Below are 19,675 nucleotides of genomic sequence, written 5' to 3' on the forward strand. Positions count from 1 at the left end.
TATCACTGTTTTTTGCAAATGATCTTAGAATTTTGAGAATGTAATTTCTGTTTAGAGAAATGAGCCAAACCAATGGAGAAAAACTGTAATAAATGTGATATGCTGGTTGGAAGCCATGCTGCTGATGTGCTGTTGAGCCAGGATGCAGCTCCTTCTTACCCCTGCAGCAGGTTGCAGGACGCCACACAGCGCCCCCGACGCTCAAAGTGCAGACAGGAGACACACATGGCCGGACCGGGACCCCAGCAGCCCCCTGCTGTGCACTGCTGATCGCAGGTTTGATTCTGTTGTTCTGCACACACAAAAAGATCATTTTGTTATTTTAACTGCGACCAAACTCCAAAGTGAAGTCGACGCACATCCAGAGACCCACCGCAGTACTCGGCGGGAGCGTTGTTGCGCAGGCTGACGACCTGCTCGGTGGACCTGAACATGCGGGTCCACTGGTCGCTCTGGCTGTAGCAGAGCTGAGGGTTGTCCTTCAGCATCACCTTCCCAGCGCTCACCTCCTTCAGAGAGCGCAGCCCCAGCCAGTGCAGGTGCTTCGTCCTCACCACCGCCAAACTGTGCAGACTGGAGAGGAGAGGAGAGGAGGGGGTGTTAATCATCAACCACTGGTACTGTGTTTCCTCTGGGATGGTTTATCATTGGTTCATCTACAGTACTAACCTGGAAAATGATGTTAAAGTTTATTTTTACATTGCACATTTAACAGTCTAGATATTACTTTAGTGAGTACAAGAAAAAGGGTAACACTTTATAATAAGTACACACTATTAAGCATTAGTTAATTTTTAACTGTGTTTATAAACTACATACTAATGAGTATCCATGTGTTAATGATGAATTAAATATTTAATGCTCAACTAGAACTTAATAGTGTGTACAGACAGTTATGACTGAGCTTTTAGTTAGGGCTGGTTCAGGTAGCTCTGAACCATTTTATAGCTACGCTGCTATAGGCTTAGACTGCTGGGGGACACATCTGGTTACATGGAGCCCTCTCCTCTCCTCTCCCCTTCTCTCCAACCTCTCATCACATACTGTAATGTAAAGACCCTTACCTCTTTGGACCCCAACTGAATTGATTTCATGCATCCAATTTTTTATTATATTTATTTTTATAGTAAGCACATGGGCACCCTTTATTTATGTATCTATCTTTTATTTCTTTTCTTCTTTTTATTTAAGTACCTATTTATCTTCACTTATTAATAAATTATTTTAGTATTTATTTTTATTTTTTCCCTCTTTGCTCTTGGGGGATGTTCTTTTTCTAGTTCTCTGTTCTAATTCACCATATAAAAGGGGGGGGGGCAGCTGTGGATTAACTTTGTATCTTATATTGATACTTGTGAAATGCTGGGAAAAAAAAGATAGTGATGATTGATTGAACATTGAAAAACTCTACTATCAGAATACAGTAGAAAGCACAGAGCAACAGTGTTTCTTTCTGTTTCATTCTGAACCATCTCTGCCTTTCAGCTGCTGCTGATAAAAGGCCGATGTTCACTGTGATGGATTAACTGTGGAGCACTCTGCAAACATATCTGATACCGAGAGCTAAAAACATACAAAATCAAAATGGCAGAATTCTTTATAACAGGAAACCAATCATTAATGTGAGCATCATAGTGTCTGACAAACTGTAGCCTGTTGCTCCAAAAACCAATGAATAATTACTTCTAATTATGAACTCACGATCGTGTTGTTCTTCCTCTGATGATCTCCAGGTTCTCGAACACTGACAGAGAGGTCAGATTCTCTGGCCACGACTGGATCAGCAGGTACCCTGAGGACACATGGAGGTAAAGGTTTAAACTTTATATACTGACTCTGAATGGACAGAACCACGCTAGTGATCTCTGGCCTACCGGTGATCTCCTTCACTGTCCTGAAGTAGTCCAGCTTCTCCAGGTCCATGGGCGGGATTTTATAGTGTGCGTCCCTGGAACAGCCAATCAAAACAACCCTCACTTTTAAACTCTGTTGTTGTAGCCATTCAGAAGACCAGGGAGTCAACATGTATGTTTCAGACATGTCACTGCAGTTTACTAAAAGAACCAGTGGCACTAGACCTGTCACATTTATTACATAATCGCCTCATCGCAATTATTTTGCATAATGGTTAAAATGGTTTCCATTCATCTGTATAAAAACAGCTGGGTGTGGAGCGTCGTATAGCTCAGTGGATTGAGCAGCCATCCCATATACAGAGGTTATAGTTCTCGCTGCAGCCGGTCCCGGCTTGAATCCCAATCTGGCCCTTCCCTGCATGTCATTCCCCCTCTACCCATTTCCTGTCTCTCTCTGACTTTACTATCAATTAAAGGCAAATAAAATAAAAGACCCCAAAAATACTTGGTGGTGAGGTTTGACTGGTCCTCTTTTAATGACATCATCATCACACTGCGCCCCCTTCTTCTGCTATGGTTTAATGACACATGACTGGAGCCATAAACTGTTCATCTTGGTACTTCATTTCTAATATTCGAAAAACACATTTCATCTATTGACATTAGAATCATAGATTTAGTGTCAAAGCCTAAAGACAAACAGAAATGCAATTTTTATTTAAATGTTCCAATGTGCCAATAAATGGCTCTTCTTCTTCTTCTTCTTCTTCTTCTTCTTCTTCTTCTTCTTCTTCTTCTTCTTCTTCTTCTTCTTCTTCTTCTTCTTCTTCTTCTTCTTCATAAGGTGTATGTGAATAATTAAACTATGTTTATTCTTATACTATAATAGTGGCATAAAATGATCAGAAAAAGACAACTAAATCGTTAATCGCAATTATTTGTTTTCAATCACCATCTAAAATTTCATGATTGTGACAGGCCTAAGTAGCACTGACACATCAGCTTCTGGGGCCATGTCTGCTTAAAGGGGTAGTTCAACATTATGGCAAATTAGCCCATTGCCATAATCCCTATAGTCATAGCAGTAGGTTCGTTACCTTTATTTGTCGGTGCAAGCTATTTTCAGAACGGCAGAGCAGAGCCACAAGCTGCTCAGAGCTACGCTACGGAGGCTAATGGGATTTCTTGGTTTCCCTCATCAAACTCATCAAATACACAATCCAACAACTCCAAAACGCTCTGGTGGACAAGTTGTGACCTGCACATTCACCACACTATGAGATAATAACACAACGTTACGAGACAGAGTTGTTTTCGAGGCAAATGCAGAGACTGCTTGCCAAGAAACTGGAATGTACAGGTCACAACTTGTCCACCAGAGCGTTTTGGAGTTGTTGGATTGTGTATTTGATTGTGTATAATTAAACTATTTCTATTCTTATACTATAATAGTGGCATAAAATGGTCAGAAAAAGACAACTAAATCGTTAATCGCAATTATTTGTTTGGCAATTAATCACCATCTAAAATGTCATGATTGTGAAAGGCCTAAGTAGCACTGACACATCAGAAAGTCGTCCCACTGCTGACAAACAGTTCATATCAAGCCATCTTAGTACGGTGGCACTGAGAGCTCAGTGCACTGCAGCTTCATAAAATACACAACAAATTGAGAAAGCAATCATTTTGTCAATGCATGGCCTACAAAAACTCATACTGTAACATCTGCAAATACACAAATTCACAAAACATCTTAGATATGTTGTCATCAATTTGAAAGCACATGCACTGCAAAAAGTCACAACACAAAGCAAGTGTTTCCAGGGACACTAGCTTCACCTGAATCACGTGATATCAGTGTTACAATAAACCAGTCAAACTCATCTTACCGCCAAACCACATTGACACACCTTGCACCTACTGTATGCCAGGTTGTGAGCTGTGCAGTGCATGTTTGTGTTTTCTGAATTTACAGTGTGCATGTTAATCAAGGCTGTGAGCGCAGCACCCAAACTCTCACCCGGTGAAAGTCGTTTCGATGATGGAGATGTCCCCGTTGATTTTGGTGCAGTTCCTGAAGGACTCGATGTTGGAGGCGTTGACCGCCATGGCTTTAATCAGAGAGCCCACCCCGATGCCATCGCAGGCTGCAGCACAAACAGGACCAGGTCAGTTTACATGTTCAGTATTCATTATTCACATGTCTCTTTCTGTCTCTGTGTCGGTGTCTACCTTTAGGACAGGGTCCGTCACATTCTTTGCAGACTTGGACTCCGTTCTCCTCCACCTCGTACATTCCAGCGCTGCAGGTTCGTACACATGAGCCGCCCGTCACCACATAGTTATCTGTACACAAAGAGAAGTGTCAGGCCTGCACTCCACTTGAACCAGTTTTACCCTGAGGCAGCCCTGAGGCTAAAACTTGACTCCCATTACATGGCTGTTTAATTATTTCCCCAACCACCCAGAACCACAAAGCAGCAGCCTTAATTAACAGTCTAATTAATTGGCAGTGATGCTGATAATAATCACTGCAGTAGATCTTTGCTGTTTTCCCTGTAGAGTCGACATCTCTGGGTTTTGAGTGTTGGTGCAACAATGAAACAAAACTGAATATGATAACTTCAATCTATTAGTTATTTGACATGATTGTCTGACATGGAAAGCAACTGGTGGATTCAGCCTTACAGTTCTCCTCACAGAATCATGAGCTTGTCTGTTAATGACTTGACACACTGAGAAAAATGGTTTTAAAACACAACTCTACATCACATAAGCAGCAATTATAAACCAAAACCCTGAGATGAAGGACATAGGATCTGTAATATAATGTACCACCCTGGTGGAGATTTCTAATAAGATTTGTGAGAAATAAAGTAAATCTGGAGCTTTTGGGGTCATGTCTGCTTAAAGGGATAGTTCAACATTATGGCAAATTTGCCCATTGCCATAATCCCTATAGTTTTACTGTAGGAGTAGGTTTGTTACCTTTAATTGTCGGTGCAAGCTATTTTCAGAATGGCGGAGCAGAGCTGCGAGCTGCTCAGAGCTATGCTCATTCTTGGTTTCCCTCATCAAACTCATCAAATACACAATCCAACAACTCCAAAATACTCTGGTGGACAAGTTGTGACCTGCACATTCACCACGCTATGAGATAATAACGGAACTTCACGAGACAGAGTTGTTTTCAAGGCAAATACAGAGACTGCTTGCCGAGAAACTTCCCCCGACAGGAACGCGCATCAGCGATTTTGCATGAATTTACCTCTAACAACTCTGTCTGGTAACGTTCTGTTATTATCTCATAGCGTGGTGAATGTGCAGGTCACAACTTGTCCACCAGAGCGTTTTGGAGTTGTTGGATTGTGTATTTGATGAGTTTGATGAGGGAACCAAGAATTCCATTAGCCTCCGTAGCGTAGCTCTGAGCAGCTCACGGCTCTGCTCCACTGTTCTAAAAACATCTTGCACCGACAATTAAAGGTAACGAACATACTCCTAAAACTATAGGGGCAATGGGAAAATTTGCCAAAATTGTTGAACTATTCCTTAAATAGGTACAACCGAAATACTTTTTACAACTCATTCAGCTGTCTGAGACCTACAAATTAGTACACTGCCCTCTAAGTTTTTTGTTACTTTTGCCCAACATGTCCACATGATCCCCTTCAGAACAAATCACAAGGTTGATGTTAATAAAATCCAGGGTTCCATACGTGGGCAGGCTTTGACACAGGTCGCCCCAAAGGTGTACTTGGCGTTGGGGTTGACGACCACCTGGTATGTTTTGGGGTCATACAGATTCAGAGGAGGACATTCATTTTTACAGGTCCCATCGTCATAAAACTCCTTGCAAGCCTGAGGGGAGACAGTTAGAGACAGTGACAGTGAGAGAGACAGTGACAGAGTGAGAGAGACAGTGACAGAGTGAGAGAGACAGTGAGGTGCGTTTCCATTATCCCTAGAAATGCGCAAAACCTAAATATCGAAATAACTGGTAATGGAAACACCCGCAAATAGCAATTTCAGAAATATCGCTTTTATTTAGCGAAACTCTGTAATGGAAACGCAGCTAGTGAGAGACAGTGACAGGGTCTTTTAGTTTGTATCCACCTGCAAACCATTTAATCTATTCAAGTTAAAAGCATCAGAATAATGCAGTAGTACAACAGCTGACTACCTGACTAAATTATAAACACACACCAACACACAAACACACACACACACACACACACACACACACTGACCAGGCAGTCGGTGGCTCGTGGTCCGGTACACCCGGCAGCACAGTGCTCGTTACAGCAGTCGCTGGGGTTCGGACCCAGACACCGTCTGCTGCACTGCTCTGCACACTGCAGTTTGGTGACTGGAGGACACACAGGAGGACACACAGGAGGACAGGTCATTACAGGACTGATCATAATGATAATGTTTATATCTTTATTTATCAAAATTTTGAAAAAGAAATGATGAGATGGACTGAAAGCATTTTAAATGAAGTCTTCCACATGGTAAATAATCAATACATCCATTAATATCCTGCAGATAAAAGAAGGAGAACACTGTGGAAGAGTGTGTGCAAATGAGTGTGTGTGTGTTTACATCTCTGACAGTGATCCGGCCCTGCTGCCCAACACGAACCGTTAACACACCCTGGGTCGCACTTCTCACCTGTACACACACACACCACACACACATTAACACTGAATATCCTGGAGAATAATTACTGACAAAGTAAAACACAAAAATATCACATCATAATCATTCTACATACATTTACGGTCAAATGTGTCCACCTTGAAAAGCATTGTGGGATTGGTGCTTTTGTCCAGGATGTCCCACCACTGGACGGTCTCAGTGTTACAGAGCAGAGGATTGTAGGTCATCTTCACCCCGCCTTTCAGGATCTCTGTGAGGATGAGGATGGACACACAAGAGGAATTCACTAAAGGGGGTTAGGGTTAGGGCTAACCCTTTGAGTGTGTGGTCAGTCTCATCAGGAGGTCACTGAGGCTCAAGCTTGTGTGGAAAACAAACAGGTGTGGGTGTTTGGGTGTGTGCCATAGGCGTGTGTGGTGTGTGTTGTCCTTCAGAGTTCGAGCACAGTTACAATCTTAAAGGTATAGTATGTAGGAATTCCCCCCATCTAGCGGTACGGTTGCATAACTGAACATATTCTTGATGTTGCATTCACGTGAAATGGGGCAGACGTCAGACAGACAACAGACGCTGCATGTAACAGGATAAACAAGCCTCTATGTAAACAAGTGGTCCGCCAGCACGAGGCAAAACAATACAGGCGTGACAATATGTTGTCATGGTGATGTGGTATTGTTTACCTGACCCACGTTTTACCGTCTTTCTCTGGTGGAGTAAAATGACATCCGGTTGGTTTGCCGACGGCCGTCTGCCTGACTGCACCTGAATGCAACATCAGTGCCTCCGTCCTTCCTCACACTACACAGTGGTGACAGTTTTAACAGGCCGAGCCCACAGCTCCGCTGAGTTTCTATGGTTACCTACGGTCACGCTGCCACTCAACGTAAAAAATGGCGATGCAACATGGCCGCCTCGGTTCGGTGCGTCACCCACTTATGTATTTGTAACGACTTGTAACAACTCATTCTAAGGTACCAGAAAGCTTTACTTTGTATGTGGGTGTGATTCCACTTCAGTGAAATACGTATTTATGAAAGCAGTATTTTATTTTTACTAATAAAAAGCTAAATAAGTTACATACTGGGGCTTTAAGTATTTGGAGAAATGTGTCTGAAATGGTTCATAAAATAACGGCAGGATGACTCAGCTATTAATGCTTATTGTCACCATAACCCACTTGAAAACATTCCTAGAAAAAACTATTTTCCTCAACATTTTCTCTTTCTACAATTAAACCATTATCACATGACATCACACATCTGTCAGAATCTCAAGTTCCTGCACGTCCTGCGCTTGACAAATCTACAGCTTAACATACGCCTCCTCTCTGCCAACACAGCTCTGTGGAGGTACAGTACACTTAATACAGACACAGATGCAGAAAAGCATCGACACTGTGTGAGGTATCTACGTCATCAGGCAAAGCCTGTGTGGGCGCGGTCTATTTCCTGATGCCAGAGCACAGTAAAGTGTTGACTGAAGGTTTTATAATGGTTTGCCAGCTCCGCCCGCCTCGGCCCGCCGCCAGAGCGCTGAGTGAGGCGACATCCCAGCGCTCCCCCTGAGATTTTAAAGTGAAGTGAAGCAGAGAACAACTAGAAAAGGAGGAATTAAAGTATAAAGTGTTGCATTTACACAACGACAACCACAAAGCCACATGGTGGGTTTAATCACTTCATCACTTTTCTTCCATGACTTTCACAATCATCTAACAGAGGCTTCACTTTCCCTTCCCACTGGCAATTGGTGCAATAAATAACGTGTGAAAAAAAAGTGAACACATAAGCGAGTTCAGTTGGTCAAGGTGGAGATACTCCAGGATTGATGTCAGGAGTGGGCAGACTGGGGAGTCGAGTGGTTAAGAGCACGTCCCTTGTTGGCAATGTCCAATGCAGGGATCGCTGGATCGAATCCCATCTGTGCATATCATTCCCCTGGCCTCTCTCCACTATTCGGTCAATTAAATGCATAAAAGATATCTTGAAAAAAGAAGTGGACACACTGTCAGTCACCTCTGGATCCAGACTCTACTGTGACAGTCTGCCTCAGTGGGTCTCAACAGAAATCAGAGTGATACAATTTTAGGTTTTAGATCAGCAACTTAAGATGTCACACACTCACTGGTCTGCATCACAGAGCTGTTTTCTGTTTATGACAGGATACTGTAGCTGTATGGCTGCGTTTGACTGATTAGCAACAACCAACCTGTCCCACAACACATGTGGCAGAGACATGTGTCCTTCTCTTCCTGAACAACAACAGGAAGATCCAAAGATTTAACCCAGAGGTTTACTGAGCTCAGTAATGAAAGTGAACACCACTGACTGACAGAGAGCCTTACAATCACACTCTTCAATCTAAATGTTGTGTTTGAGTAATGACACCTCAGCTGGTGACACAGAGAAACAAAGTATCTGTCAATGTGAACGGTTAAGCCAGTGGAAGATGGAATGATCTCCTAAAAGTTAAACATGAAACACTCTTTTTCGATATTTCAATCAATATCAGTGTATTATTTAGTTTTCAGAGTGAAAAAGGAAAACAAAGCAGCAGCCTGCAACAGAATGGGAAACCCAGGAGACTTGAGCTCTCAGAGAACTTTGACCATGGTATCAGACAAGATATTTACTATTTACAAACTGTGATAGTTTCTAAAGGGGGGGCTACTTTGCTTTTCTGTCATTTTGAAAATGTAAAAGATGAAAATAAAAAATAAAAACTTCACATTAACAGAAATTTGGACCAGGGGTTCCCAAACTTTTTCATGCCACTGTACTTTGGGTTTGGCCCTCCTGGACCCCTGGCCCCTGAACTGAGACACAGTTTGTCTCTAGTCCCTCAAGGCCATAGTGCGAAATACGGGGGGGTTTGGGGGGGTCGGACCCCCCCGATTAACCCCTTGAGACCCCCTGAAAGACTCAAAAGCAAAATCTGAGGGGGGTCTCAATCTTGTCAAAAAAATAAATAATATAATACAATAATTTTATTGTGGTCAATTAAATGTGTTTAAGATCACCATGTCCAGTATTCATAATTCAAAACATTTATTCATTTAACATTAAGCTGAACCATGTCACCTGCGCATTATGCAAATTAGCCATGTGCGCCAGCCCAGCGCAGGAGTCGAGCCCACTCGCTATCAGAACAGAGGATCCCGTTCCTCTCCACCCTCTGCCGAAGAAAGTGAAGTTGAGGCCGAGTGCTCTGAAGACGTAGCCGCAGCCCCTGCTGCTAGCACTGGTGATTGGCCGCTTTTCTTTTTCTTTCTTTTTCTTTTTCTTTTTTTTTTTTTTTTTTTACACCTAAGCAAGTGGGGTAATGGAAATACCGCAACCCTTGGCTTGACATTAAGGCAGGAAAATAACTTAAGGTAAGAGGCTAGCCTGCTTCAGCATGCCTGAACCCCCAGTGGTGTTGTTTGGCCAGGCGCCTGTTGTGAGCTATTTGTCTGTGCTTTTTCAATTTTTATGATGGCCCGTTATACGAATGTGATTTGTGGATGTGTTCAATGCTGTGTTTAAACGTATTTGCTAGATGGGTGGTTAGATAAGGCTACATGATCGGTCATAGTTGCAGGCTGAGGATCTCGTCGTGCACATAATTGCACGTCAGTCTCCGATCTCCAGATTTATACAGTTGGTTGTTATTCGAGTGCACGAGTTTGGTGTCTTTCATTCATTTTAATTGTTGTATTTTATTTATTGTCTATTCGTTTCTGCATTGCCCTGATCGGGCCAGTCTCCTATACCTGGCATTTATTCATTGTTCAAGTGCGCCAGTGTGGTGCCAATTATTGTCTTTTATTTATTTGAATTATCGTCTATTTATCGTCAATTACTTTCTGCATTGTAATGCACAACTTTGCCTCTCCTTTTTAGGCTATAGGCTAATTTTCTTGGCTTATTGTAATGTTATAGTCCTACTTTATAAAAAGAAAAAAAAATAACGGTATTGCGCAACAATCGCGAGTTAGGGACCCCCCCGAATATTGATGGGTATTTCGCACACTGCTCAAGGCCGTTGCAGGACCCAGGTGAAACTGCTTCTGATGATGCTCTGGGAAAGAAAGCAGGTCTGGCAAAGCTGTGTTTTGTGTTCTGGTTTTAGGGCTGGTCCAGTCTGGTTCTCTCACACAAACCTGGCAACCCTGCAGCTGGCCGAGTCGGTCCAGACCTGACCCCTGAATTACCCAGTGGATCAGTGTATTTACGGGTAACTCTACAGTTTGAATGGCCCCTGAACTTCTCACTGATGACCAAGAGCCCTTGAACTACTCACCAGCTCAGTGAAGGGTATGTTGGGGTGTGTTTGTGTACATCATGTCTTGTGTTTATGTATGTGTGTGTGTGTGTGTGTGTGTTCATACCGGTCAGACTGCTGAGCTGCAGCTGTCTCAGGCCGCTGGTGTAGTTGAGTGTCGCTGACGAGTGGTTCCTGTTGTAGTTGGACATGACCAGCAGAGCGTACTGACCCTCGTACAGGTTCTGACCTCGGATCAGCCTCAGATTGACCAGCGGGATGGTCGCTGCCTCGTTCATGGCGATCAGAACGTAGCCACTGACTTCCTGTATAGACTGAGGTCGATAAAGAAGAGAGGAATCAATTTACACACTTTAATTTCCTCAGATTGTTTTCCTTTGAGGCTTTGATTCACTTAAAGGTCGTCATCTGTTATTAATTTTTAATCAAATTGATAGTAGAATATTTTGATGGACATCCTGCACTTAAGTCAGCTGTCTGCAGAGCACAGTGACTTAATGCTACTGCTGTTTTCTGTCTCATCTAATTTGTGTGACATTATTGAGTTATATTTTCCACTTTGAATTTGTTGAAAAGTAACAACAGGGAGTCAGAGCGCTGCGATTTGAAGTGATGAAATAATTTAATCAGATTTGCCTCTAAATTGCCAGATTACCTCAGATTTGGCACAGATTAAAGGTTATCACGTTGATCATTTAGGAAAACTCCCTGCAACTGCAGCTCGCAGTTTGTTTGAGACTGGCTGCAGAGGGTTAATCCGTCGCCGTCGGGGTGACGGTTACATTGATGTTTACTGGACGTGCAGCTGAGAGCGGCAACTGTGTCAAACTCCCCCCCGTTGCCGTGGTGAAGGCCGGGCGCCCCGACCCACATGATGTTGTTGAATCTGTGTGAAAACAGCTCCTCAAGGCCAAGCACCGTTTGGCATTTGACCATCAGTTCACAGATGTCTGAGCATCCTCGAATGCAACACAAGGGCAGTTTTGGAAACGCTGCTTGTTCACATCTGGACCCAGTTGTTCAAAAGGTGTAATCTGGATCAAAATTATCCAGATTTTGAAATCCCTTCTTTTGTTATCCAGGATCACATAATCCGTCTTACCTTTATATACTAATTGTTCAAAGCAAAGTTGGATTGAATCAGTCTGATCCTGATGCAAACTTTTTTAAATTACCAGATAATGAATGCTCTAAATGGGACTGTGTATCACACTGTATTGTTTTCTGTGCTGTTTGTTGTTTCTTCAATGTCTTTAAAACAGCCAGACTCCATCTGGTCTGGCTGTTTAAATAAATAAAAGAAATGAATATACAGCACATTAGTCAAACACACTGTGGATATTTCAAATTCAAACTAAACATTTCAAAATTCAAACTTCAAATTTCAAATTTGATTTAATTATCCAGTAGTTGGGGGAAAATAATCAAAAGTTATCTTCATTTACTTATCACTTTCATGGTTTAAAAATCAGGTGCAAGATATAAATCAATACATGTTTGTATACTACATTATAAATAAAGTTTACTTGACCAGTTTGAATTCAATTTAAATCACATTTTGTTCATGAACTCCACCTTGAATCCACCAAACTGCTGGGATCAGAATAATCCTGATCTTTTAGATCAAAGTTTCCCTGATCCTACTACAAAGTTTTAAAAGACACAAACTGAGGGTTTGATCCAGATTACAACCCAGATTGGATTACGTGATCTAATCCGATCTCAGAATCCGTTTTTAGTTTTGAACAACCCATTTTCAAGATGTGATCCAATCAATTATCCAAAATCAGATCAGATTATCTTTGAACAACTGGGCCCAGGAAAATGTCACTCTGACAGGAATAAAGAAGGCGACAGTGTGAGGCTACACACTGCTGTATAAAAAACTGGAGACTTATCTAATGATTCACTAGATAACAACAGTTGATAGGTTTTCCTTATGCTTCGTTTTGGTAACATCAACAATATAGGACACACTGATAATAACAATAATAATAATAATGGTGATATCATCGGTAATTTTCAATCAGACTACAATCTCTTACTGTCTGAAACCCAGGAGGAAACATAGCGCCAGGAATCTGTCCTCTAAACCAGCTCCTGGACATTTTCTAATAAACAGAAAATTACAAGGCACAGCGGCCGTACTCTATTAATAAGAGAGGCCTTTTGGTGAATTCAGTATGAGCAGATTTCAATTTTCACAGGGATTAAATAAAACCAATGGCTGCCTGAGGGGAGAGAGGTTAATAATAAAAAAAAAAGATGTTATAATAAAGTTAATTAGACCCACGTTAAACTGTGCTGTAAATAAAAAATGCATGAGTTCAGAGACAGACCTGGAGGAAGGACAGGTCGTGGTGCTCCAGAGCGTAGGTGATCTCCAGGTTCTCCATGACCAGGGAGCAGTTGGAGTACATCCTCACCATGTTGTCATAGTGATTTTCACGAGTCCCCAGCAACGTCAGCTGGTTACTCATCCCCTGACACACTGAAAGACACACAGACAGAGAGATAGATATTAAAGCAATGCTTTTGTAATTTTGTAATCTAATTGGTTTGTAAAATAAGACTGGGCACAGGAATACTTTACAAAATCCAGAGATGTTACAGGTTTTGATTGGAAAATTCCACAATCCACACACACTGGGATGCTTCTGTTTCTCATGTGTAAAATCCTGAACTCACATATAGCATCTTATAGCATCGTTCATGTCTTCTACACACTCCTCTCACCTCCCCATCAGATTCTATTGGTCCAAAGCCACATGACCATATTCCCAAACCCAACGGACGCAACTCACAGGCGGCCATATTGCGTTGGTCCATTCGCTCTGACTCCGGCTGCAGTAGATGGGTGATCCAGTAATCTGCACTAATACTACTACACTATTTATAACTCAGTGAAATTTTTGACCATATATAACTATTTGTATAATGTTACTTTCATAGAAATGTACATGATAAAAATGAATCGTAATTTTAAGTATTCCTGAAAATTGGCCAGAAACGGAGCAGGTTGTGGTTATTTCAGTAGAACATGCTCCATAGGTCTAATGCTCTGAGGCAGCGAGCGGACCGACGGACCGTGTGGCGACGCCGTGTCATTGGGCAGCAGCGTTGGGTGAGTCATCTGCCAATCCAAAAAAAAAAGTCACACACTCTAATATTTCGTTGAACCGCCTTTAGCTTTGATTACCGCATGCATTCGCTGTAGCATCGTTTCAATAAGCTTCTGCAATGTCACAATATTTATTTCTGACCAGAGTTGCATTAAAGCAACATTGCGAAGTTTGTTGGCCTTAAAATAATGTTTCCAGACTCATTGCAATGGTAGAAAAATGGTTAATAGGATGAATGGTGCTGCCGCTGCAGCCTGAGCCAGGTCGCGTCGGCTGAAACTGCACTATGTAACTTCCCTGCACGGGTAGGTGGTTGTTTAATAAATGAGACTGCATCAGTTAGGGTTAGATGCTGTAAGTTGTTGCCAGCTGAAACATCACCCATGCAGTAATTATCCAATGGGAGGCTCTTATCTAGTAGCTTAGTTAAATCCAAGTGGTGACTTCACAGGTGATCATTTGCTGTTATGTTATGTGGATGCATATGATTGGCTATGTTTGTAAACCTTTTGTTTTAACTCCTTTTATAAGTGTTGTTTTTTGTAATGTGTGTCTTGATGAGCTGATGAAGGCTATAAGCCGAAATCTGATAAAGTTGTTTTTCTTAGCTGCAAGTGTTGTTGGAGCTTTTTTGTTCTTTTTCAAGTTTCCTCGGTTCTCCATGCACTTTGTCAGTCTCTCTGTGAAACCTCAACCAGAAAACAAACTGGTAACTCAAAAGAAGTTTACGCTGGTATTTTCTAAAGTCTAAACCTTACTTAACACGATGACTTAACTTCAGATGAATGTGTCAAGCTCTGAGCCAGTGGAGGATGAGAGCCAGGCTTCATGCTAACATCCTGTATGGGTATTTCTCAGCGTATTATTTGGGTCGGGCGTCATTACACGAAGGAGTATTTACAGAAACATCCAGGGAGGAGCAGGAAGGACTCTTTTCCAAGACCATTTCCAAGAAACTACTTCCTGCAGAAACGAGTCCAACAGCAGCCTCAGGACACATCTGACACGCCGACGACCTGTGGCTGTCACCGTGGTGACTGAAACCTTCCAGCATCAGTGTGTCGCCCACAGTAGCTCACAGGTTAAAGATGAACAACAAGCCTCCAGCAGAGACTGAGACTCGGTCAGTTCACTTTGAAATCTGAAGGAAAATGCCAAATAGCAACTTGTGGGATTTAACTTGTTCTAAATGTGTCGGGAGGAGCTGAAGCTTTTAAAAGTTACATCACCGACCCATCAGCATCTGTGCAAACAGCCTGCGGACGCGTCTCACCTGTCTTGCAGGTTTTCCTCCATTCAGCAAGAAACACCGCATGACTGAAGCTAGAATATGTCACAGATAAACGTGTTGCAAAGTAGCAGCATGTCAGGTATTAAAGGTCCAGTGTGTGATAATTGGCAATGAATATTTGTTTAAGTGTATAATCGCTACAAAATAACATTTGTTTGGTTTTCGTATAGCCTTATAATTATTCTTTTATATTTATATACTGTATAGCAAGGGTCTTGCTTTAGAGAGTGTCGCCAGCTTGCGCCGCCATGTTTGTACAGCAGCCTTAAAGCCCCAGTATGTAACTTATTTGACTTTTTAGTAGCAAAAATCAAATATGTCTTTCATAAATACCTATTTCACTGAAGTCCAATCACACCCACATACAAATGAAAGCTTTCTGGTACCTTAGAATGAGTTGTTACAAGTCGTTAGCTACAAATACATAAGTGGGGGACGCACCGAACCGAGGCGGCCATGTTGCATCGCCATTTTTTACGTTGAGTGGCAGCGTGACCGTAGGTAACCATAGAAACTCAGCGGAGCTGTGGGCTCGGCCTGTTAAAACTGTCACCACTGTGTAGTGTGAGGAAGGACGGAGGCACTGGTGTTGCATTCAGGTGCAGTCAGGCAGACGGCCGTCGGCAAACCAACCGGATGTCATTTTACTTGACCAGAGAAGGACGGTAAAACGTGGGTCAGGTAAACAATACCACATCACCATGACAACATATTGTCAGGCCTGTATTGTTTTGCCTCGTGCTGGTGGACCACTTGTTTACATAGACGCTTGTTTATCCTGTTACATGCAGCGTCTGTTGTCTGTCTGACGTCTGTCTGATTTCACGTGAATGCAACATCAATAATACGTTCTGATATGCAACCGCACCGCTAGATGGGGGGAATTCCTACATATCATACTTTTAATGGAAAATCCAACCAGCCAGAGAGCACGTTTTACGAGTTTCGCATTCAGGAAAATGGTTTAGATCTTCAACTCATCGCTCCATGCTCCTGAAATACTCCCAGTCGTGGTAAACAAGTTTTTTTTGTGCTCGGAAGCCACCGTCACTTTGCCAATGGGAGGGGTGAGTGCGAGCGAGCGAGTGAGTGCTACAATTTAGAATCTGAACACTAGATATCACGGTTTTACGACCTTTAAAAGTCAAAGAGCATCAAACAGTGAAGCAAAGAAGAACCTAAATATACAGCAGCTACAACTGTTAATGCTCCAAAAGCACCTGATGCTTTATGATAAATAATAACTTTATCATAGAGTCCTTAATTGATTTAATTGCATCAATTAAATATGTTATAAAGTGTGTTTTCATGAGCATAAAGCAGTACAATATCATCATGCTGAGGTTGTATTCAAATACTGATCTGAAGTCAGCTGTATCATGTCTTGAGGTCATTTGTTGAAGTGAAGATTTAAACATCTGTTGCTGCTTCATCAACGTCTGCGCTGGATTAGACCAAATAATAATCATAATAATAATAATGCTCCCTGCCTCTCTCTGATTGGCTGATGGCTCACTTTGGGGCAACACATTGGCCAGACCCTCAGGGAGAGCGGTCCACATCTGGACACACAGACAGACACACCCAGATACACGCACACACACAAACACAAACACACTCTTCTCACTGTTGTTCACACTTGTGTCATGTACAAATCAATTGACTGTGTCTTTAGTCTAATAATAACAGCAGCACCACTCTCTCAGGTTACCCCAACAGTCACACTGTTTCTTTTTTCATTCAGCCTCCTCCCACTCATTCCTCCCTGTGGTCTCTTGTCTTCCGTCCTCCCCCCTCCTCCTCTGTCCTCCTCTGCTCCTCTGTCAACAGTCCATCTTTTCTACTGTTCCCCAAGTTCCTACATTCCTTCTTTTTCTTCCTCTATATCACTCTGTTCCCCACATCCCAGTCAGATCCTCCCGGCCTCTCTAAAACTCCTCTGCTACAGTTTGGGACAGTAACTCTCTGTCTTACATTAGACTCTAGACAACGACTCTCTACAGTTTTTACCTTTAACTAGCTCACATCTGTATAATTGTTTTCATCACCAGCAGTTTGATTAGTTTAGAGTATAACACAGATGCAGATGCTGAGCAACCACATTCAGTGCTGATCAGTAAGGACTTATAAATAAGTTTGATCAATAGGTGTAATAGGTGTCAACAGTTGGAAGATTATTCTGTTTTATGGCGTGAAAGTATCTTGGGAAAGGTTTGGTTAGGATTAAGATTAAGGAAGAATCATGGTTTGGGTTGTAATTATCGGCTTTGTTGCCAAGGTTACATCAACACATGCAGAGTGAATGCTAAAGAATCATTGGGCATGTGAAAAAAAAGAGAGAGTTAAAACGAGATTTGCAAACAACCTGATAAAAACTGGCATACAGTCTGAGGTGACCACTCACACTGCCAAAAAAATACACAAATCTACTGTATAGGCTATCCTCTAGTGTTCAGTGAATAAATCACACTGACAACTGTTACCTCCATCTGAGTTTTCATTGCTCTTTAATTGTCTATTTTTATACTTAGTTTTTTATACCTTTTTATGCTGGAATTTGTGATGTGGACACAAAGTAAGAATTTCATTGCCAGGTTTATATGAACCTGTGTGGTCTATTGGTACAATCACAAGTTCTTACACTGTGGAGGCTCCGCTCAGACAAACCTGAAGCCAGTTACACAAAGTCTCCTCAGTTGAGCTCATGTTCAACTCATGTATAGAACTATCTAGTGAGGGTGTTTGGATGGGTTCACCCTCTTCAATTATCACCATAAAATCAACTACATTGCAGTTAAGATGCAATGAATGCAATGCAATGGTTTAACTGAGTTAAGGACAGAACCTCAAATACTACTTTGATATATTTAAAGCAACATTGCGGAGTTTCAGCTCAGTGCTTCCACCATCTGGTGGGAAAAACAAAATTTAACGAAAACGAAACTTATTGGCCAGCGCATCCAGCGTTTATTCCCATTAATAAAGGACAGTATTTCCCACATGTTTGCAAGGAGACTGTATGGCGGGTGGTCGGGGGGGATGTGGCGGTGGCGACGACGACCGGAGGGGAACCGTAAGTTTCGCTTTTACCCACCACGTCTCTCCCTCGACGCAGAGGGGAGGAGGGGGAGGAGGGGGGGGGGGTTCGTACCCGTGCAGGGAAGTTACATAGTGCAGTTTCAGCCGACTCGACCCTGCTCAGGCTGCGGCGGCAGCACCATTCATCCTATTAACCATTTTTCTACCATTGCAGTGAGTCTGGAAACATTATTTTAACCCTTTGATGCACAACATATGCATACCCCCTCTAATGCGCAACATGGGTCTAAAATGACCCGCATTCATTTTCCATGTGAATTCATGCTGGGTGAGTGTTTCTTTGTGGTATCTTTTAAAATCAATATATTTTATGATTGAATCCTCCAAGTATCATTTGAATATCTTGTTTTTAATTAGTACAGGGTGTTATTTCCATTTTTACTTTCTTATTTTATGAACAAATAGACAAAAAGTCTCAGAGAGTGGACCAGTTAGCTAGCTAGCAGTTGACATTTCTACATTCTACTGTATTAGTTAACTACAGTAGAACATGTCACCAGCTAGCTAGACTGAGACATGTTCTAGCTGGTGTCTACATAGAATATTATTCTATTGTTGTCAGCGGAAGAACATGTCATCAGTTAACAGTTAGCTAACTTGCTACATAAGGTATTTCCTTTATGACAAGTAATGTAGCTACTTATTCAAGGTAACTAAAACCTTATCAATTATGCACAGTTATCTTTAATGAGTCATCAAATGTTTCTTTAGGTAAATTGGAATAATTGTAAAACAAGTAAATATGATTATATGTGCTTAAAAAAGAATATTTACTGAAGAAAATTGAAATAGCCTACTCAAATAGAATAAACTATGACTAGCTGTTGACCACAGTAGAATATGTCAACAGAGCTATTAATGGGGGAAAAAGGACAAGTAATGACTAGTCATTATTGTAATCAAGGAAATAATGGTCTGTGAGTAGATAGTGAGGGAATGCTAAAATTAAAGTATTCTTGCTATACTTGTTTTTTCAACCGGTCCACTCACTGAGACATTTTTGTTCATTTTTGTTCACAAGTTAGAAATGAAAAAAGGAAATAATGACCCCACTAATAAAAAACAAGATATTAAATAATACTTGGAACATTCAATCATAAAATAGATAGATTTCAAAAGTTACAGCAAAGAAACTATCACTCAGCATGAAATGGGGGGGGGGGGGGGTGTGGGTCATTTGTACCCATGTTGCGCATTAGGGAGTGATACAAAATGTGTTTTTATTAAAAAAGTGAAAAAGTAAAAAATAAAATAAGGATGTATCATGATCAAAAACAAGTTAATTGAGGAATACCTGGAATTCTATATGATGAAATAAATTTTTTGCAAAGATATAGCACAAAAAAACTCACTCGGGTCTATTTAGACCCATGTTGTGCATCAAA

General features: G+C 41.7%; 1 protein-coding gene across 1 annotated transcript in view; it reads right to left on the reverse strand.

The window, feature by feature from the left end:
• LOC146966958 (melanoma receptor tyrosine-protein kinase-like) overlaps window positions 1–19,675 on the reverse strand; it is a 69,282-nt gene that overhangs the window by 17,419 nt on the left and 32,188 nt on the right. Inside the window, exons 2-13 of the mRNA XM_085763565.1 lie at window positions 13,118–13,269; window positions 10,885–11,092; window positions 6,634–6,768; window positions 6,462–6,530; window positions 6,107–6,225; window positions 5,576–5,717; window positions 4,089–4,202; window positions 3,877–4,003; window positions 1,875–1,948; window positions 1,702–1,792; window positions 374–573; window positions 160–292 (exon numbers count right to left, since the gene is read on the reverse strand). Of these exons, the coding sequence (XP_085619691.1) occupies window positions 160–292; window positions 374–573; window positions 1,702–1,792; window positions 1,875–1,948; window positions 3,877–4,003; window positions 4,089–4,202; window positions 5,576–5,717; window positions 6,107–6,225; window positions 6,462–6,530; window positions 6,634–6,768; window positions 10,885–11,092; window positions 13,118–13,269 (1,564 nt within the window). The remainder of the gene's footprint in view (window positions 1–159; window positions 293–373; window positions 574–1,701; window positions 1,793–1,874; window positions 1,949–3,876; window positions 4,004–4,088; window positions 4,203–5,575; window positions 5,718–6,106; window positions 6,226–6,461; window positions 6,531–6,633; window positions 6,769–10,884; window positions 11,093–13,117; window positions 13,270–19,675) is intronic.

The sequence above is a fragment of the Trachurus japonicus genome, chromosome 20, assembly GCF_045865225.1.
Source record: "Trachurus japonicus isolate A0001 chromosome 20, Traja_1.0".
Classification (NCBI taxonomy): domain Eukaryota; kingdom Metazoa; phylum Chordata; class Actinopteri; order Carangiformes; family Carangidae; genus Trachurus; species Trachurus japonicus.